This window comes from Saccopteryx leptura, chromosome 3, assembly GCF_036850995.1.
Source record: "Saccopteryx leptura isolate mSacLep1 chromosome 3, mSacLep1_pri_phased_curated, whole genome shotgun sequence".
Lineage (NCBI taxonomy): Eukaryota > Metazoa > Chordata > Mammalia > Chiroptera > Emballonuridae > Saccopteryx > Saccopteryx leptura.
In genome coordinates this window covers 9,424,521-9,446,258 of record NC_089505.1, presented here as the reverse complement: position 1 = coordinate 9,446,258, position 21,738 = coordinate 9,424,521, and the positions used below count along the sequence as shown (strand labels likewise).

General features: G+C 50.6%; 2 protein-coding genes across 2 annotated transcripts in view; both read left to right on the top strand.

The window, feature by feature from the left end:
- LOC136398127 (transmembrane protein 181-like) overlaps positions 1-14,874 on the top strand; it is a 28,850-nt gene extending 13,976 nt beyond the window's left edge. Inside the window, exons 5-9 of the mRNA XM_066372532.1 lie at positions 177-268; positions 1,218-1,275; positions 3,957-4,059; positions 4,658-4,709; positions 14,802-14,874. Coding sequence (XP_066228629.1) covers positions 177-268; positions 1,218-1,275; positions 3,957-4,059; positions 4,658-4,709; positions 14,802-14,874 — 378 coding nt within the window. The remainder of the gene's footprint in view (positions 1-176; positions 269-1,217; positions 1,276-3,956; positions 4,060-4,657; positions 4,710-14,801) is intronic.
- SYTL3 (synaptotagmin like 3) overlaps positions 5,891-21,738 on the top strand; it is a 79,673-nt gene continuing 63,825 nt past the window's right edge. The window contains exons 1-3 of the mRNA XM_066372531.1: positions 5,891-6,267; positions 14,802-15,400; positions 17,708-17,923. Of these exons, the coding sequence (XP_066228628.1) occupies positions 15,291-15,400; positions 17,708-17,923 (326 nt within the window). The 5' untranslated portion in view covers positions 5,891-6,267; positions 14,802-15,290. The remainder of the gene's footprint in view (positions 6,268-14,801; positions 15,401-17,707; positions 17,924-21,738) is intronic.

Here is a 21,738-nt window from a genome sequence, read left to right as displayed (position 1 = left end):
CCGGTCGGCCTGGGGTGAGCTTGTCCCGGAGAGCCTGTCTTCATTCACCTCGTAGTTGAGAGAAGACTGCATGCCATGCGGAAATGATGTCAGGGTCTGTGGTCCAGCTGGACTGTTAGGGGCTAGTGGTTTGCTAGAATTACTAACCTCGATTTCTTACTCTTTTTGCTTCGTAGGGAGAAAGGAAGTGTTTGACTTTCTATTTGCCTAAATTCCTCGTTGTTGGACTGTTGTGGTTGGCTTCTGTGACCCTAGGAATATGGCAGACGTGAGTACTTTATCATGTGTGAGACTTGTCCTGGAAAGCATTTAGCGCTGTGGACAGATCTGAAGGCTGTGTGTTGTGTGCTCATCAGAGAAGCTCTGTCACCGAGTTTCACGACTGGGCAGTGTGACTTGAACTGAGGTGTCATCTCTGCCAGAATGGCATGTGGGGATACACACGATCCTCCTAACCTGCGGTGGAAAACGGAAAGGCCGTGTCGTCTCGGAGGCCTCCTGCAGGAAGGTGAAGACGCCTTCGTTTATCTGTAGCAGTGACGGTCAGTCGCTCCTGGCCTGCCACTGGCCACCAGACGCTTGTGCTGCTCCTTTGTCGTGCGTCCATAAACTTCCCGTCCGTGCACCACCCTCTGGGGCTTACCTTTTCCACATCCCTGGGCTCCTGTAAAATAGTACCGCCGCAGCAGCCTGGACTTTCTGTGGGAACTAGCTCCCTGTTAGGGGCCTGATTTCTGTACCTGGCCCATGAACTTCGTGGCCCAGTAATGACAGGACTGAGCTCACACCTTCCCTACTCCTCTCCCCGCCTACTGTCCTCTCAGCCACCCGGTCTCACTTAGCAGCAAGAGTCACGGAAATTTATATTTCCTTTTACTGCTTTTTCTGTGTCCTCATCTGTTTGCTAGTGCCCACATATGTCACTGACAGGTGCTTGGGAAACAGCACTGAAAATTGCAAGAGTAACAGTTAGAAGGGTTTTCATAATGAAAATACTTCGCTTCCCAATATTGACTGTGGACAGTTACATTCATAGCTTCGTATGTGTCGTCAGTATGAAGTTTAGGTCTTCTAAATTTAGGATTACTTTTTACAAGTCCTTTACTATTGGTTAGCAAGTAGTTTATGTTAATAAGTTTTTAAAAATCCAAGTGAAAGTATAAGGTAAAAAGCAAACTAGTTTTTAATCTGTGTTTTTTTAAATAATGTATTTTTAGAATTAATGAATTACACGATCCAATGTACCAGTATCGAGTCGACACGGGAAATTTTCAGGTAAGAACTGTTCATGACCAGTGAGGGTTGTTTTTTCAATGCTGTTTTTAAAAATGACTGAATTTTGTAACAAACAGTGCTGTTGACAAGAATTTGCTAACTGGCTATTTGGGAAGGAGTATAGAAAGTTCACATGGACACCTTAGAACAACGTGTTTGAATTGTATGAAAACTAAATTTTTAAAAAATACATTGTTACTCCCAGATCTTGGCTTATGGTTGAAGCACCAGGGCCAGAAGGTATGTTAGACGTTGGGAACATTGTAGCATTAAGAACACATTTTTGCTCATTTAATTCTGTAAAGTAGCAGGAGGTTTCCAGCAAGTGGACAGCATGGCCAGGCTGCTGCCCCGTGAGGTGCTGCACCATCTCTCTCCTGCAGTCCCTGTCCTTTTTTTTTATTTTATTTTTATTTTATTTTATTTTTCTGAAGCTGGAAACAGGGAGAGACAGTCAGACAGAATCCCGCATGCGCCCGACCGGGATCCACCCGGCACGCCCACCAGGGACAAAGCTCTGCCCACCAGGGGGCGATGCTCTGCCCCTCCGGGGCATCGCTCTGCCGCGACCAGAGCCACTCCAGCGCCTGGGGCAGAGGCCAAGGAGCCATCCCCAGCGCCTGGGCCATCCTTGCTCCAATGGAGCCTTGGCTGCGGGAGGGGAAGAGAGAGACAGAGAGGAAGGAGGGGGGGGGTGGAGAAGCAAATGGGCGCTTCTCCTATGTGTCCTGGCCGGGAATCGAACCCGGGTCCCCCGCACGCCAGGCCGACGCTCTACCACTGAGCCAACCAGCCAGGGCTGCCTTGATTCTTGACTGGCATCCGCTAGGGTTGCCGGCACCTTTCCAGTCGATGACTTACCCGTTGGAGGAGTTGTGAAGGTCAGTGAATGTATGTATGCCTTACGGACAACATTCCATGACCTTTGCCCTCAAATAACGTCTGACCCTGTGAGGGAGAAAAGGCACAGAAAACAGGCCAGGACCACCGAGTGTGCAGTGCCCAGCCAGAGCATCCCGTGGACAGAGGGCCCAAGTGACTGCCATCTTTGTGTTTTGTCCTTTTTCTTTGTCTCTTCACCTTAGAATGCTTCAGTAAGTTTTAAGGGGGGCAGGGAAGAGCAGCTTGAGCCGGAGAGGAGGGGGAGGCCTTCAGGGCCGGGGAAGAGACACTGGTCCAGGACGCGTGGACGGCCGGGGCGGGTCAGTCCGCCCGCGCCTGGCAGGGAGGCCCAGGCAGGCGGGCGCGTAGGGCCGTGCTGCAGAAGGAATCGCGCGCCCTAGGAAGGCAGAGGCCACGTCACGTGAGGGGCAGGGCCCCAGAGGGGGCTTCTCTAGTTGGGAACGGGGACACTGAAGGAAGAGAGAGGATGGACTGCTGTGACACGTTCCTAAGGCAGGCCCTGCAGGCCTTGGTGACAGATACTCTGAGGCTACTGGTTGGGTGTAACCCTAGACGTAGATAAAATGATACAGATTCACACTCCTCGGCTGTTTCCAGGGCTTCTGTCTGGTACGGTCCCCTCATTGTCCGTGTGAGGAAACGGGGCAGGGACGAAGGTGCTTGTCCTGGGTCCCCGGCCACCAGGGCTCCCCAGACGCTTGAGTTGGGAGCCATCCTGGTTGGGCAGTCCCCACTTAGGCCTCTCGTTTTCATCTGTACGATGGGGCGACAGTGGAATGTCCGCTAAGGAGTACCTGGGAAGGCATCTGTCCCCACGGCCACCGGCCGTCCCCCTCAGGCGGTGGGGAAGCATCCGCTCGGGCTCAGGAGTCGTTGCAGCCCCTGGGAAGAACAGCGTGGCCTGGTGTGTCCCCGGAGGAAACACGGAAGGAGACTTCTGGGAGCTGAAGGACGCTCGAGACCCACAGCTGGTGTGGTGAAGCCCTCTGGTCTTCCAGGCAGGAAGAGGCAGCCCAGACAGAGTCACAGGCTCTGCCCAGGCAGAGCAGCTGCCCGGCCCCGTGGCTGTGGCCGGCAGGCCCGTGACGTGGAGGGGTGCTGGCTCGGAGAAGAGGGCACGGATGGGGCGGCTGGGAGCTCGAACAGCAGAGGGTGTGCCACGCGCCATGCGGAGCTGGTCCTGTGGCGTGCCACAGCCCCTAACCTCAGGACAAAGTGTTCTTGTCTTTTCTGCAACAGAGTTACAGACCCACCATCCTCTAATCTAGAGCAGTGACTTTAGTCCCCTCATTTTACAGATCAGAAAACCGAGCTCCAGAAAGTTGAGACCTGCCTGAGGAATTCTCAGGATCAGGTTGTGGAGTCTGTCTCTGACATGTGCCACGACCTTCATGGGGGGGCGGGGCGGGGAGCTGGGCCCACCCGGGTGCCCCGCAGGGGGAGCGAGCAGGAGCCACTGCCGTGTCCTGTCACCCACAGCACTCCCGGCCCTCCGTGGGCTGGGCTTCCCGTCTGCAGGGGAAGGAGCTCGGACTCTTCCCAGCCCATGAGCGGGCGCCCTCACTGGGCGGCCACCTGCACTGGCAGAGAGGGTGCAGGCTGAGCCTGGACAAGGACAGTTCGCGGTGGGAGCGCATTCTCATCCTGTTTTGTGGGCACCTTCAGGCTCTCCGCCGCTTTTCAAAATGCTTGCCTTTCCCCTTTGCGGTGTGGCGTGGGAAGGTGAGGCCACCTTGAGGCCCCATTCCTACTCAGGTGCCCATGTGGCTCTATTGCAGGGAATGAAGGTCTTCTTCATGGTGGTGGCGGCTGCCTACGTTCTGTACCTGCTGTTCCTGGTCGTGCGGGCCTGTTCTGAGCTCCGGCACATGCCTTATGTGGGTAAGCGCCACATCACAAATGCCCGGTGTCAGGTGGGTCAGGCTCAATTCACACGTGGGAGGAGCGGCTGCAGGCCACCAGGCTAGTGGCCTGACCTGGAAGGGGGGACCCAAGGACTTGCCCCTCTCCCACAGGCCAGGACCAGCACTGTCGGTCCCTGGGGAGCCACAACGGGATAACTCTGAGCCATATGGACAGAACCTCGGGCCAGCGCAGGAGGGAGGCCTGTGGGCAGGAAGCCAGCTGGGCCCTGGGTACCAGTGTGGCCATTGGGCCTGCCTGGATCCTTCCAGCGTCACACCTTGTGGAAGGGCTGGCTGGGTGCTTTTCTTAGTCCTTGAGTCAGGAAACATCACACGATGTCGTGGGGTCCTCTCCCTCAGTCTGTCTCAACAAACCACAATGGCATGGCCTCGCTGGGTCCCTACCCTCTGGCTTCTGGGGACGTGGGAGCATTTCTCCTGGGCTTCAGGTTCAGACGGGTTTCAAATCCAGAGAGAAGACGGTTTGTTCGGGGGGGTTGCTTTATTTTTGTCTGAGGTGTAAGTGGAACGCACCATCCGTGGTGGTGTAACGGGAGCATTTCTTTCTCTTTCAGATCTCAGGTTAAAATTTCTGACTGCATTGACTTCTGCAGTGCTTATCATTAGGTAAGAGAACTTTATTCCGAAAAGAAGCAAGACTGCATTTTTATTATACTCTCACGATCGCCCTTTCTCTCCTTTCACGGAGTTAAGTGTTGGGTCTTTGTAGTCAGATGTGTTCAGTGAGTCAGAGAGGGCACACGGTTTGTGGAAGTGCCCGGGGGAGTGCAGAGCGTGACTGCAGCGTGCTGTCCGGCGCTGGTGGAGTTACTGACCTGCTCTGACGCTGGCCACGCAGGGCGCAGACAGTGGAACACACGTCTGAGATGAGAACACCGTGCGATGTCCTTAGCACCGGCATCCTGCTGATGCTCTGAGGACAGGACTCTGAGCGAGAGCTGTTTCTGTTTAAATTCCGCACAGCAGACATCACTGAGCTGAGCACAGCCCAGAGAAACGGGCCTGAGAGAGCCGCAGCGGGGGCCGCGGAGGCGCCCGGGAGGTTGTGTCTTTGAATGCGTTCCATGTCATTGTTTGGTGGTTTTTGGTTTCTCCTTCTCCTAAAATCAAAATCCAGAGGGGGGAAAGCTAGTTCTCTGCATTTCTCCCTTGGTTGTTTGGATGGCAAGTAAGTGGCCATCAGCCCCTTCCCTGGGTGGGAGCCACACGGGGACTCTGAGAGGCTGGCTTCCCCGGTTGAGTGGGGACTCCTGAGGGCATCCCACCAGGAGGCGCGCCGTGCTCACCTGAGTGGGAGAGCTCCGTGGGCTTGGGAATGAGCTGGAGATGTGCTCAGCATCTGACTTCACCTGGAAGTGTAGAGCGTGTATTACATGTGGTCCCTGCAGCGTTTCCACTCACAGGCACGTAAGCAACAGAAACGTGTACAAATCCCCAAGAGACTAGATAAGAATGTTTGCAGCAACACTATTCCTAATAGCCAAAATTTAAAATAACACAAATGCCCATCAATAGTACAACAGATCAGTTTTTTGTTTTTTTAGATATTCATATGATGAAATATAATGCTGCAATGGGAACTTCCAGAATGCTGTTAAAGTTCAGTTTCTTGATAGAAGTGAGTTCACTTTGGGAAACTGTATCAAGCTGTGCTCATAATTTATATCATGTTCCATATGTATGCTAAACTGCAATTTAATTTACCAAAAAAAAAAAAAAAAAAGTCCATGCCAATCTTGTTCTAAACTGATTCTTGAATTGGCAGCTGTTGTTTGAGATGCAGTTCGTTATTTACACTTGAGGTTAATGTGAAACCCCTAGCAAGTGTGGGAACATATGAGTATTTGGAGCCCCTGTCTCTTGGGAGTTTTCTTGATGGGGGTGAAACATGTGAGTGGCGTCAGCTCGGTCTGTCCTCTCGCTGAACAGGTCGACTGCTGGCATAGAAGAGCTCCTGGGTGTGGTTTTGGGTGGTTTGTTCCCGGAGTCCTTGGTGAGGCGGGGTAGCCGCAGGGGCACTCGGGCAGCCCAGCGAGTGCACTGCGTCCGCCCTGTGCCCAACAGGAAGGAAAGAGAAATACGTCAGTTCTAACATGAAGAAAAACTGACTTCCTTCTTCCCAGAGCAGACTCCCTTGGTCTCGTCTCTAGAAGCCGGTTCAAAGGTAGGCTGAGCATCCAGGGGCAGCCATTTGGACAGCTTGTTTTGGAGGTGGGGGGTAGAGATTACAGTTACGGTAACTTTTCTTGAATTGATGACATTAAAAAGTAGGTAACAAAAACAACGTTAAATTAGACAAAGGATGACTTGTAATTTTTTTTTGAATACCATACATTTAAAATTCAGGGTCATAATGACTTAAATGGAATGGAGGAAGTATTTTAGAGTTAGTTAAAAACAAATAAACCAAATCATACCAGAAAACACGACCCAAAAGCTGTATGGTGTGAATTTTTTTTAAGGTGGTGGTATCGAACGTTCAGTTTCTTCTCTGGTTTGTTAAGTTTTTATAGGTATAATTTATTACTATTTTGCTCTGAATCTATTGCATAAATTTGTTTAATCACCCTAATCTTCAGTTTGGAGGAGGAATAAATACATAATTTTAAAATAAAGAAATGAAATTAGCTAGGATCTAATTTAAATTTCTTTCAATGAAGCTTCCCTAACACCCATATTTCTTGGCAAGAGAAGAGAGTCTGAGAGGAAAAGCACATCAGATCTTAAGGACCTACTAGGTTAGAATTGGTGTAGAAAACATTATTTAGCTTAAGATAGTGAGAGATGCTAACTTCTTAATTTCTCTGCCTAAAGTTAAAGAGACTCAGATTAGAATGTGACTTCAGGTGAATTGCTTAATCACTCCAAGCCTTACTTTTCTCATCTGTAAAACGGGTATGCTTACTCCATAATGTTGCATGTTGAAATGAGGATTGAAGTACTGTATGCAGAGTACTTGTCACATTGGCCCACGGTAAGTGCTGAGTAATAGCTCTCAGTACAGCGAAAAGTATAATGACAATTGTAATCATGGATGTCAATGTTTGTGTTTTACTCTGGTTCTAAAATAGCATTTGGGGGGTTTTGTTTTGTTTTCGTTGGGTGGCAAGATACCTACCCGGATGGGGGAGAATAAGTAGGATCGACAGTGAATTGCAGTGAGCTTTCAGGGTGAAATCTCCGTTCACTTTCTGCTGTCTTGGGCCGGTGTCAGAGTTTCTAGATTTCAGCCTCTGTATGTGCAACTTCACTTATGACGAACAGAGTTTTGACGGACTGGGAGCTGATACAGCTTGTGGACAATTCCTGAGGAAAATGAATACAGAACCGGGTCCTGGGCCTCAGATGGGGCTGTGCCCGTGAGGGATTCCAAGGCTGAAGCTTAGTGGCTTCAGCAGACCCACCTCCGATTAACAAGAGAGAAAAGGAAGGAATCCACTCACGCACCTCTCCACTGCGAGGTCAGGCACACACGGGAGTCTCACCTTTGCAAAAACCCGTCTGTCAAGCCTGTGAGTCTCAGCCCCGTTGGGTAGGAACACAGGCTGTTCTTTATTTCTCGCACGTGTCTTTTGTGGCCATCACAGCCTTCCGTAGAGAATGCACACACGTTAAGAAGGATGGGATTTTCGGCAGCGCCCTCAGGTCACCTTAGCCACTCAGCTGCGTTCTGAGCTGTGCAGCTTGTAAGGAAATGGCTGTGGTGAAGCCCACAGCAGCGGAGGTAGCCGGCCCCCGAAGTGACCTGTGCTGTGAGCCCTTCGTTGCAAGGCTGTGGCTTTGGGGCTTGGAGAATGGTCTGTAGTTTCCCTTGTAAGCCTGGCGGGCGGCGATGAGGGTCACGCTCACTCACACATACGCCACAGCAATGTGCCACATTTCCACCCAGCACGGTGTCATCTCCTGACATTATGGTCGGGTGGGAGGCTATCTGTCCTTTGATCTCATGACCAGCTGCTCAGAGATGATAGATAATTGGAAGAAAGGAAGGGGGCTACAGCCTACAGATGGAACATCCGCTTTCCGACCCTTTCTTCACCCTCAGTCTCATTTCCTGTACCCCCAACCCTCATGCCCCCCCCCCCCCAATCAGGCCTAAAAGTCAAGGGAAAGCCTTGCTCTTAGGTTGAGGAAAGAAAGCAAGTTGTTTCCGGCCCTGGCCGGTTGGCTCAGCGGTAGAGCGTCGGCCTGGCGTGCGGGGGACCCGGGTTCGATTCCCGGCCAGGGCACATAGGAGAAGCGCCCATTTGCTTCTCCACCCCTCCCCCTCCTTCCTCTCTGTCTCTCTCTTCCCCTCCTGCAGCCAAGGCTCCATTGGAGCAAAGATGGCCCGGGCGCTGGGGATGGCTCCTTGGCCTCTGCCCCAGGCACTAGAGTAGCTCTGGTCGCGACAGAGCGACGCCCCGGAGGGGCAGAGCATCGCCCCCTGGTGGGCAGAGCATCGCCCCTGGTGGGCGTGCCGGGTGGATCCCGGTCGGGCGCATGCGGGAGTCTGTCTGACTGTCTCTTCCCGTTTCCAGCTTCAGAAAAATACAAAAAAAAACGAAAAAAAAAAAAACAAGTTGTTTCCAAATTCAGCACATGATTGGATATTTGGGTCCCCTGGCAAAGTGGCCCACACGTTCCTCCCCTGGGATGCGTCCCTGACCCCCACCGCCAGTCGTTCCCGCTGTCTGCTTGTGGAGAGAATCACCTTGTTCTGAGCCCCCTCCTTCTCTGCAGAGCCCTGTGGGTTTTATACGCACCCTCCTGTCTTGCAGTTTATTTCCTGGCTGGAATGGGAACTTGAATGCAGAGACTGGGCTTCCTTATTTTGGATCCTGGGTACCCGCTGCGTGCTTGGCACGGAGCAGGCCCCTAGGTTGGGGTTGTTGAACCGATGCGCTGAGCACCGCAACCACGCTGTTTGCCTGGATGCCCAAGTCCCACTGGGTCCAGCGGGACCCGATACAGACACAGTGGCAATGCTGGGTTCGAGAGGGCAGACCTACTGCTGCTGTCAATCCCAGACAAACGGCCCGGCTTCCTGCTCTGGGGCCCTCCTGAAGGGAAAGACAGACGGCCGAGAGGAACACCTCGGAGTCCTGCTTGCTTGGAAATGCCAGCTCCTGCTCTAGGGCTGCGCCCTGACGATTCTGGAATCCGTGTTTGATGCCAGGTGGACACCCGACCCAAACCGACGCTGAGATGGGACGGTTTGGTGTGGAGCGTGTCTCTAAGGGGCGGTGGGAGGCTTTTTCCTTTATAGTGGTGCCGGGGTGTTGGTTTTACTTACTTTTTAATTGTTAAATAAGATTGGACCAGTACGTGGAATGCTGCGATGTAGACAGTCGCCCTCGCAGAATTACGAACAGGCAGTAGGGAGAGGAGGCGGGGCGGACTGGCCCCACGTGGGCGAGGAGGCAGAGCCCGACTCCAGGGCTGGGGACAGAACAGGCTGTGCGAGAACTTGTTGGGTGAGTGAGAGACCTGGGAGAGTTTATCATTCAAGCTGTGAGACAGAGAATTGCTGCCTGAGATCATGCGGATACTTTTCAATGAGCTTCTGACATTCTGGAGTGACTCCAGTTTTCCTGTGCCTTTCGGTGTCTGGAGGCAGAAGCCGCTGTACACGAGCGCCTGCTTGCTCCCTGACTGTCCTGACTTCCTGCTCCGCGTGAAGTCGCGTTCCTGCTTTGCCAAGCAGACCCGCATGACGCAATCATCACTGGGTTTTGCAATTCAAGCCAGATGTTAAGAACCTATAGTATTAGCTGGGTGCTGAGGGAACATTAAAACCCAACGTCACCCCTTGCATATGAGACAGCGTGAGGGGCGCAATAGAGAAACATACAAAGTAGGACGGGGTTATAATGAAGAAGCAATTAAATTTTGATTGTAAATGAGGAGAAAGTTTCTGAATTAGATAACAACCTGGGCCTTGAAAGATAATAATAATGATGATACTGCTACTACTAGTAATTACAGCTAACATGTATCAGCTGCTTTTTCCCCCCTTCTTTTTCAAGTGAGAGGAGGGGAGCTAGAGAGACAGACTCTCATATGCACCCTGACCAGGATCCACCTGGCAACCCCCATCTGGGGCTGATGTTCTACCCATCTGGGGCCATGCTTGCAATGAAGCTATTTTTATTGCCTTGAGGCAGAGGTTCCAGGGAGCCATCCTCAGCGCCTGGGGCCAATGCACTCTAACCAATCAAGCCATGGCTGCGGGAGGAGAAGAGAGAGAGAGAGAAAGGGGAGGGGAAGGGGTGAAGAAGCAGATGGTGGCTTCTCCTGTGTGCCCTGACCGAGAACTGAACCCAAGACATCCACACATCAGGACGACGCTCTACCACTGAGCAAACTGGCCAGGGCCAACTGCTTATATTTTTAATTGAGGTATAATTGACACACAACATTATATATTAGTTTCAGGCATACAATGTAAACTGTTAAATATTTACATATATTGCAGAATGACCACAGCAATAAATCTAATTAATATCCATCACCATCCATAGTTACAGAATTTTTTTTCTAGTGGGGAGAACTTTTAACCTCTATTCTGTTGGCAATTTTAATGTATACAATACAGTATTGTTAACTATGTCACCATGCTGTACATTACATCCCGTGACTTTTATATTATAACAGAAAATTTATACCTTTTGACCCCCTTCACCCATCCCCCCCCACCTTTGACAGCCACCAATCTGTTCTTTGAATTATCGACTGCTTATTATCCATGCTTGCCACTGTGATCTAAGTACTTTCTATGTATCAACACATTTAATCCTCACAACAACTCTAAGAAGCAGGTGCTGTAATTCTCTCTACTTGATAGATAAGGAAATATTCCCAAGGGCTGAAGTAAGTGGCCCAGCGTTCAGCAGTTAGCAGGGGGCAGGGCGGGACTGCACATCCAGACGGTCAGGCTCCAAACCCTGTTCTCTGACTGCCCCCTCTGCCCCTGAGCAGACAGCATTCGGGGGGGGGGGGGCAGGAGGAGAAGTGTGTGACGTGTTCAGGGCATAGTCCAGAATGAGTTCCCTTGGGGAGCGTGGGGCACTTCGTGGGAACTGAGGATGGCGAGGTCAGAAGAGACCAGACCCAGGAGCGTCAGGACTGCCATGTTTGTACTTTAGGATCGGTTTCTGGGCTGTGGAGAACCGGGGGCCCTTTATTGGAGGAAGAATGACGTCTTCCCACCTCAGTATTATCAAATATACTGTCCCTCACCCTACAGACATCTCCTCTTCCTTCCCATTCCTAGACCTAGTCCTCTCCGCCCAGACAGCAGGAGTCACCTTTGCCATGCAGATCTTTCTGTCCTGCCCTGACACTTGTGTCCCTGGCTCTCCCGGTCCACCTGGGCCCGTCGCGTCTGCTCCCGCTGGTTGCCTGCAGCCACCCACCTGCCAGTTAGTGGGCACAGCCGGCTCTGGACCCCACCAGCTGTCCCTGTCACCACTTTGTGAGCATTGCGCACGCCACCCTCACACCTCACTGTCATCCCAGACAGCGATACGTGGCACAGCCCCAGGGACGTGCAAGCCAGGTTTAATCAATTTCGTGTCATTCTTTTACCACCTGCATTCCCAGCCCCAGAACATCACAGAAACAGCAAGCATTCGAGAGAGAGGTAGATTGTTTTATCCATGTATTGAAGAATGTAAGAAACAGCCCAGCGTGGTTTATGTTTCTAATTTCCAGTGGGCACAAGTGGTCAGAAAGGGCATCTTCGAAGGTGCACCCTGTCTTACTAATGGCGGGGGCGGGGGAAGGGGAGGGTGGGGTTATCTCTCACTTTCTTTGTCTTTACCACGGGCCTAACTGCTTTCTAACTCACTCCATCTGCAGCCCTGGAAACCTTCATTAACTAAGAAGTTCACTTAAAAAAAAAACTTTAAAAATTACAAATAAGTCAATTATTGCCATGGGATGGGTCAGGGTGAGCCACATCTTGGATAAATAGCCTATGAGGAAGAATAGTTTTAGTGACTTGACTTGTTTTATTTTGTTTTTTTCAGAGACAGAGAGATGCTAGTAATATTGTGTGATAAAGGGAAATGAATCAAAGGCGAGCACATTATAACACTAACGTGTACTCGTCTCTGTAAACACACTAGGAGACTAGGAGATGGGTGGAGCTGCCAGACGTCTGTACACGTAGAACGTAGAACGCTGTGTTCTCAGTCCATGCATTTTCCACCCGGAGACCTTTGTTTTTGTTTTCCTTCAGTTTGTCGAAACTAGATGTTTCGTTTTGTTTTGTTCTGCTTTGTTTTGCTTTGGTTACTAGGCAGGTCGGGAATGCAGCAGTACAGTGACTATTTTACTGCGGGCTCGCGGTGGGATTATTTGCCACCTCTCAGCTCTGGCTGCTGGCGTTCCTCGCACTTTAATTGTGTTCTATGTGATGTTCTTGTAAGCTGCCTCATTTTCTTGTTCGGAGTAGATAGAGTAGTGTGTAAATTACCAGTCACGAACCCTAAACCGTGAACACCTGGCACTTGAATGGTGCTTTATAAATATTTATTGAATGAATGAGTGGACGGACCGGTCTGGGAATGACCGGAATCACTTTTCTGTAACTAGCAGTGCGTGGCCACTAGGGGGAGGGGGAGCTCCCACTCGGAGGCCCATAGGCATGGATTTGGTTGAGTATGAGTAGCGCATTTTTTGATGGCAATTGAATCCTGAATTTCTGAACCGTGTAGGACTTAGCCACCTGAAAGAGTGAACATCTGAATGCTGAAGGTTCCCCCAGTGAGTGTACCTGGTGTCATGTCTAGCCCAGCCCCGCTCTGGTCCTGCCCACCTGAAGCACCGAAGACCACCACAGCCAGACTGTGTAGCAGTCTGAACAGACACTCAGGACACGGATCACGTGTTTTGAGCCCAATGCATAAAAATCTTCGTTTACAATCCTTGAGAAATCAGACAAACTGGATAATTCTTGGTCTAGTAGTATGGTGCACAGAGTAGAAATAAGAAGAAAACAAGGATAACTGAAGGAAGTTTAGAAGAAATAGACTCTTCAAGTTGGTGGCATGATGACTAATCTGTGCCTTGCCACTGAGCACGTGATCACATGCTGTTTCGTGTCACTTTCCTCATTTCCGGGGACTCAGAGGTTCAGGGAACTAAGACCTGCTAGTGTCATCTGTTCATCCAGAAACCAGGGACCCAGCAAGGGAGCCTCGATCTTTATCCACTGCGCCACTGCAGGTTGGGCTACAGGCTAGATAGGCAGCCTTTCTTGAGAGCAGCTACATGTGAGAACTTTCTAAGGACTAGAGGCTGGGAGCAGCCCTTCTCAGAGCTCTGGGTCTTCCTGTTCCTTGTGTAACCTCTGCCCTTGGGTGAGCAATGTATTTTCACTTTCTCTTATAATAGAGACACTGACAAACAGAGGGGCCCTTACCTGAACCTAGAAGCCCATGAACTGGGATAGGAAAAAAATTACCTATTTATGTCTAATGAAAATTTAGCATTTCTTTCAGTTATGAAAGGCATCAGACTACAGTGAACTAGCAGATTTTATTACTCTTGGCAATAGAAATCACAGGTATTTTCATGCCCCATTGTATGTTACAGATATCTCAAAATATTGTTTATAGTCACCACTACTTTGAAATCATGGTAGTCATTAAATCACTGCTAGATCTCATTATTTCAAGCACTAGTGAACACATATACTGGTATAGTATAATTTAAAATATATTTCTGTATAACTGATTTTCCTTGTACCTCAATGTATTTTATTTTATGCATTTAAATATGAAGTGTTATTCATCTTCAAATATAACTATAAAAACAACACCAAGGTTAAGAATCACTGCTTAAAGAGAACGTGAGCCCTTAGGGTTCATTAACCTCTCATTCACCGATCTGCTAAGGATCAGGAGTGAATATAGTGTGGCTTTCTGTTGAAGCCCACAGAGGGAGTTCAGCTTGTCAAACATTAAAAGAAAGTCTTATTACTAAAGAATTCCTGTGGCTTTGGTAACAAGATGGCCTTTAAGAACAATATATTGATTCGATTGGCTACAATTTCTACCTTTCATTGTTATGCATCTGTCTGGTGTTTTATCAATTCACAGCCATCTTCTTGGTTGAGGGGGAGGCACAGGATGAAGGTGATGGTTGCCCTTTGTCACTGATTGGAAAAAAAAAAAGTAGGACACACGTAAGCAGAACCTTTCAAGTAACATTCAACAGAAACAAGGCCCCGTGCACAGGGCAGCTGGTGAAACCCTACCGCCCACAGATAATTGGTAGATCGAGGCTGCCTTGTTGACTGCCCTCCAGACCTCCCTAATTGAATACATTTTTACTTTTTGAGTTTTGGAAGTTAATTGTCAAGATAATAGCTAGCAGTTGAGAAGGTTGTTCTGCAAATGTGTTTTCAATTAGGAGGATGCCACCGTTCAACACAGACCTCCCTATCTCTAATCAGGGAGGATGCAGAAGTCAGCCTAGAATAATCCGAGTTTGGGAGTAGGAGGCTTTTAGAAACAGCAGCCCAGTTTCGTAACATTTTAAATCTTGCTGTATCACCACGGCAGAAGACGCAAAAGACTGTCTCTGTCTGTGTAGAACATTTTGTCTTTTTTTTTTTTTTTTTTTTTTTTTTTTTTTGGTTTTCAGATGTGGTGTCTCTGAAAGGCTCAGACCAGGAAAGCTGAAAATCGCTTTTATTCTTTCCTACAGGCACCGAAATGAGATTTTAACCGTCATTCCTGGCGACCTGAAAATACTTGAAGGGGAAAATCAGCTCCTCTAAGTCGTTGATACTCTCCCTATCGCTATTCATAAATTCCCCTCAGATTGGGGATGGCGTCTGCTTCACAGACATTATCTGCTGGGAGCCATGCATAATTTAGAACAACCTCTGGCAAAACCTCAGAAAGGGACACGCTTTTGTCTCCGAGGGATGTCAGAGGCTGCGGCAGGACCCGGGGAAAACGCACCCCGGGGGGCGTGAGGCTCTGGGAGCCAGGACTCCAGCAGGGCAGCAGCCTCTTGCAGCTCTCTGGTCCCAAGCAGTGTGACACGGTTAAACGGGGAAGGACCTGCCAATGATACTGGAGCCGGAGAGCGCCTAAGGACGTGACCTTGCTGCTGGACCCCGAGCTCCCCGGACAGGACAGGCGCTGGGCATGGAGTGAAACGGCACCTTGGGGTCTAAGACGGGGAGACATGGCCCAAGAAGTCAATTTGAATTCCCTCCAGGACCTGGAACGGGAGGCGATTCTGCAGGTGCTGTACCGGGACCGGGCGGTCCAGCACGTGGAGGAGGAGAGGATCCGGTAGGCTGGCGCTCGGAGGGGTGGGATGCTCCGGGCTCTGGGCTTTTCCTGCCGGGGGCCTGCTCCTGTGGGCTTGGCGCTGTCCTGGGGATGGCCGGTGCGTAGAGATGACCCTTACGGCCCAGCTCAACTCCAGAGACGGTAAAGGACCCGGGAGGCTGCTTTTGTTATTCCCTGAAAATGGTGCCTTCTTTCGTGATCAGTTTACCTACTTGGCAGAAATAACTCTAGGGAAGCCGATCAGCTTCCTGTACACCCCTCAGGGGCCAACCCTCCGGTTGTGGATTTTTCCTGAATTATTTTCGGTGTCATTTGAAGGCACAAAAACAAACAAAACAGCTTAGAAACAGCAAATCTGCTGGAATCCCCCCTTCCCCTGCTTGCCTGCCTTGGTCTCCAAGTGGGTTCTGAGGAAGGGCAGGTGTGAATTAGGAATTGCTCAGCCTGTTCCCCAGCGAGCTGTCGAGCTGTCGATAGGATGCTTCTGTCCTCTTCTCCTCCCCGCCCCGGAGTGGCACGCAGGCTGCTTGACGTTAACATCTGAAAAGCGGGGCTAGACTGTGTCAGATCTGTGTGTCTGTGGTTAGCTGTCAAGAACCCCCTTTAAATAGATTCAGGAGAGTTTCAAACAGAGGCGGATGCTTTGTCAACATTCATGGAGAGTGTGAAGTTTAGAAAAGACAAGAAGAGGCTTTGGGTTTAGGTTTTGTTCTTTTTTTTTTTTGTATTTTTCTGAAGCTGGAAACGGGGAGAGACAGTCAGACAGACTCCCACATGCGCCTGACCGGGATCCACCTGGCACACCCACCAGGGGGCGACGCTCTGCCCACCAGGGGGCGATGCTCTGCCCCTCCGAGGCGTCGCTCTGTTGCTACCAGAGCCACTCTAGCGCCTGGGGCAGAGGCCAAGGAGTCATCCCCAGCGCCTGGGCCATCTTTGCTCCAATGGAGCCTCGGCTGCGTGAGGGGAAGAGAGAGACAGAGAGGAAGGAGAGGGGGAGGGGTGGAGAAGCAGATGGGTGCTTCTCCTGTGTGCCCTGGCCAGGAATCGAACCCAGGACTTCTGCACGCCAGGCCAACGCTCTACCACTGAGCCAACCGGCCAGGGCTAGGTTTTGTTCTTAATGACAGCGCTCTTTCAGAGTCTGCCAAGAAAAACACACATAAAGAATACCCAAACCTTTGACCAACCAAATGCGTGAGGCACATGGAAATTTCCTGGTCACCTGGAAGGTATAATGTTCTTTTTCTCGCCTCGCCTGTTATCCCAAAGCCCCCTGAATGTGCTCCTTGCACTTCTCTTTCACAAAGAAATGTAACAGACTGACCAAAGTGGAGCTTTTCTCTGACGATTGAAGCTCTTTCAGTGATTTAGAAACATCATTTTGGAGATCCACAATGAACTGAGAAAACAGTGATAAGGAAGTTTTGTTCCTGAGGGTGCTGATTCTAGGGCAATCCTGATAGTTGGATGTAAGCTTGTTTCTTAGAATTGGCTTCTCTCTTCTAAAAGTAGGTAACAGCCCTGGCTGGGTAGCTCAGTTGGTTAGAGCGTTGTCCAGATATGCCAAGGTTGTGGGTTTGATCCCTGGTCAGAGCACATATAAAAAGCAACCAATGAATGCATAAATAAGAACAACAAATCAGTTTCTCTCTCTCTCTCTCTTTCTCTATCTCTCTGCCTGCCTTCCTCCCTCTCTAAAATCAATAAATAAAAAATAAATAAGAGTAGGTAACAGATCTCAGAAATAGTGTTCTGGTTAATGACACATCTTTGGAGTCCAATCCTTTGGCACGAGGGTCTATTATCTAGGGCGAAGGAGACTGGAAGTGTACTGACCTCCCATAAAAAAAAACAGCAGTGTCAGTTCATTTTAACTGGCTAATAACAGTGGCAGGCATGTATACTGTGTATTGACAGATCTTTCTGTGCCTTGCACATTAGAATTGACATCATTTTCTGTATACCCCCCCTTGTCTTTCGCTGTTCTTGCTTACCACTATAATGCCCTTTGGGCATGATGGGATGAACCTAGAACCCACTAGCAGCTAACTCCCCTGTGCTGGGCCTCTTTTTATGCTTTGCCTTTTCAACCTCACAGCAGTCCTGGAGGGAAGGTTTTCTCGGTGTCTTTCACAGTTGAGAAAACCTGAGCCACACAGTTGATCCTGGTGGAGCTCGGGGTGTTGGGTGCCAAAGCCCCTTGCGGTTTCCCGTGGCGGCACAATGGGGCCCTGGCCGTGGAGCGGTATGTCTGGCGTCTGTCCTTGCACTCCGCCAGCTCTCATTGAACTCTCTGGGCCGCAGGAAACTGAAGACGCGCCTGCAGCATCTCCGGTGGAAAGGCGCGAGGAGCGCGGGCCAGCAGTACGGAGAGAAGGCGTGTGCCCGCTGCCGGCGCGGGCTGGGGCTGCTGCTGAACCGCGGCGCCGTGTGCCAGGGCTGCAGCCACTGCGTGTGCTCCGAGTGCCGCGTGCGCCTGGGGACCCATGTCTGGAGGTGCACCGTGTGCTACGAGGGCAGGTGAGTGCGGAGGAAGGTGGTCCGGGACTGCCTCCCTTCGGCCTGCGCGCTTACAGCGCACCGCGGAGCCACCTTCTGAGACTTGGACGTCACTGTCATTCAAAAATCATTTTTATTATATATTAATTAAAAATTCTTTTCTGATGAACGAAAGCTTGTTTGTAATGGCTGAGTGTGGGCTCACCAGGAGTGAAGGTCCATCTGCCTTTTGAGTAGGTGCCTTAGTTTTCTTAGAGCTTTGCTTATCCTCCAGGAAAAGTGCAGTGACTTGTACACAGGGGACATCAGAGTGGCCCGGTGCTGCTTTCAGGGAGGCCTTTTGGAAGGAGGCAAGGTGGCCTGTGTTGGACTCTCACATAAACAAATAGATAGACTGATAGAAAGACATTCAGATAGACTGAACCTACATTTAATGTTTTGGTGATGTGAGATAATCTTTTTTTTTTAGTTTGTTTGTTTAATTTATTGTGGGATTGGTATTTTTGAACCACTTAATTTGAAAACAGCAAAGAACATATTGGAGTCAGGCTCCCACTGTTTAAAGCAAGAACGGAACGGTCATTGGTCCTCGGACGCCCAGAGGAGTGTGTTTCTGGTTGTCGGGGGACAGCATGCTCCAGGCTGTCACGGGACTTAGGAGAAAGGAGCTGCGTGTCCGCTGTGAACTCTGGAGTGTAGCCAGAGAACTCGACGTTGGAAAATAATTCCTAAGTATTGCTGCAGAGGCGTGAATGCCCGGGACAGAGAGAGTCAGTGGCGTTTCCCTGGGGTGAACACGGCGGGTGGCTGGATTGTCTGTCCCACCAAATTAAGAAGGAACCCTGCCCTGGCCGGTTGGCTCAGCGGTAGAGCGTCGGCCTAGCGTGCGGAGGACCCGGGTTCGATTCCCGGCCAGGGCACACAGGAGAAGCGCCCATTTGCTTCTCCACCCCTCCGCCGCACTTTCCTCTCTGTCTCTCTCTTCCCCTCCCGCAGCCAAGGCTCCATTGGAGCAAAGATGGCCCGGGCGCTGGGGATGGCTCTGTGGCCTCTGCCCCAGGCGCTAGAGTGGCTCTGGTCGCAATATGGCGACGCCCAGGATGGGCAGAGCATCGCCCCCTGGTGGGCAGAGCGTCGCCCCATGGTGGGCGTACCGGGTGGATCCCGGTCGGGCGCATGCGGGAGTCTGTCTGACTGTCTCTCCCCGATTCCAGCTTCAGAAAAATGAAAAAAAAATAAATAAATAAATAAAAAAAAAAAAAAAAAAAAAAAAAAGAAGGAACCCTGATGTTCATCTCTGTAAACATCCAGTCCCTTCTCAAGGCCTAACGTGTTGCAACTGCTCATTCACAGAAAAGTAAAGTGGTCCAACCTAATTTCTTTGGGCCTGAGCAGCGTCTAGCAGCCGGCCCAGGCCAGCGGCGCTCAGCAGACCCCTGCATGCCTCTCGTGCTCCTGTGTCTGTGGAGGCCAGTGCCCTCTGGCTCGAGAGGGAAAAGCCAGGGATCACTGTGAGCTGCCGGGGCCACTCTCGGGCCCTTGCAGGTCTGGGCTCTTGAGAAGGGTAGGTGACAATTCCAAATAACCTCTAGAAAGATTTTCAGACCTTCCCATTTTATTCAACCATATAGATTTTGAAGTCCAGTGATAAACATTGCTTGGTAAGATATTAAATTCTTCAGCATTTTTCTTCCACTAGTGAACTATAAGCGAAAAATCAGAACAGGAGCTCGGGGCTGAACTAATCTCTGGGGCCGGCCGTGTTGAAATCTCCGTGGGAGCCGGAGAGCCCTGGGTATTGAGACGTTACCCTCTAAGTCCACCAAGCGTGATTTCTCTAACCCCAGCTTCCTTATTTCGAAATAAGGATGTTTTTCAACATCCCTCAGGTTGTTGCGTTTCCCCCGTCAGCCGCACAGGAAACGCACGCGGGCTCAGCCACTTCTAGCAGGTGCCCCGCCCTCTTCTCGTTGCTGTGGCTTCTTGTGGCCCCGCGGCCTCGCTTGGGTCTAGCAGCTCTGGGGCTGCCCCGCCGATCTCAGGGCCAGAGCAACAGAAGCTTTGGTAAAACCTCAGAGCCCTGGCGGTCATAACCGAAACGGGCCCGGGGTGGGGGGTTGAGCCCAGTCGTTTTCCTCGGCCTGCCTCCTCCTCAGCCTGACGCTTGTTCCTCAAGGACAAGGACAAGGACAAGGGAAAGAGGGCATTAAAACCAAGGGAGGGGAAGCCCTAGCATAGCAATTAAAAAAGAAAAAAGCCCAAGCCAACTCGCAGATTGCTGCAGCCATTGTCAAGGCTTGTGCTGGCCTTGGCCTCGTGCTGTGTGCCACGCAGGAGGCCGGCGAGGATTGTGCCTTCCAGGCAGGTTTTCTCAGGGCAGCCTTCCAGGGCCAGGGCGTCTGTGGTTGGGGCATTTCTGGAAGGGGGGCGGGATCGGTGGGGACAGGCGCTGTCGGGGAGAGGGAGTGGGCGTGGCAATGAGCGATGACCACTCACCGTGTGCAGGGTGCCCGGCTAAGCGTTGCTTTACCCCCGATGTCCTCGCTGAACCTTAACTAGTCTCACAGGGCAGCCGCTGTAGGATCCTCATTGGACAGGCGAGGAAGCGGAGGCTTAGAGACACCAGGTAGTTCACTGGGGCTGTGAAGTCAGTAAGACTAGAACCCGAGTCTCCCACATCCCATTCCCCTCTTGACCTCCACCCTCTCCTGTCTGCTGGGGGACCACCCCTCCCCTTGGAGGGGGTAGAGTTTTCAAAGCCACTCAGAAGAGCGTGGATTGGGGGCACATGCAGGAGGAAAACCGGGCGGGAGTCGGCTGTTGGGAGGGCAGACCCCGGAGCGGGTAGAATAACACGCCCTGTGGGTGTCTTCTTGGTGAGACCAGGCTTGAGCTGGTGAGGCTGGTGGTGGCACAGACGAAGAACAACGGGACAGACAGTTCAACAAAGGGTGGTAGAATGTAGTTAGGGGACAAAAGAGAGGGAATGGTAAAAATGGTTCTGAGGACTGGCTTTTTATGCTTACCCTGCTCGTCAGGCACAGAAACACAAAAAGAAATAGAGTAAAGGAAAAGCAAGTAAGAAGCAAAGGCTTAGAAGAGGAAAGTTGGTTAGACTTGCTTCCCCTAATGTGGCCAGGACCGCGGGTCGTCCGCAGCATGAGCCCCCAGGTGGGGGTGGTTTGGCAGAAGAAAGAGAAAAGAGATACCCAAAGTGGTCCTCGTGTCTGGGTTGACTTTTACCCCCGGGAATTGATTGAAAATTTCGCAGTGAAATGGCCCAAAGTAAAACAAAACAGAACAAAAAAACTTCGTTGAAATATCAAGGAGAAGCCAAAGCTTTATATTTACTTATTTCAGCTTCATTTAGAAAAACTAAAATTAAACTGGAAGACTTAGGTTTACATTGATTTTTCTTCCCATTCAAAATCATCTGCTATGCGGCAACCTCACATTCCCTGCGGACTGCTGAGGAATTATGATTGCTCGGCACTTTTTTTCCTTCAAACAGTGACTTTCCTCTTGCTTTGTACTTGGTTTGACCACAAGCAATCATTTATTCTTCAGTTTCAGCTATTCATGGGCAAGCTTTCTCTGTTCATTAGGAACATTTCTCTATTTGTAATATACTTAGAGATTTTACACTTCGAGTCTCAAATGATGGCAGGTGGTACTGTTGATTTTAGGGTCCATTTCTGGGATCTTCCACGTTTTCTCTGATGTCCTACACCTGATGCCAATGGAGGCAAAGTGCGTTTGGTTCCAAACCGATACCAACATTTATCACGACATTCTTAGTTCTCAGGTTGGCATTTAACTTCTTGCTGCAAAGCAGT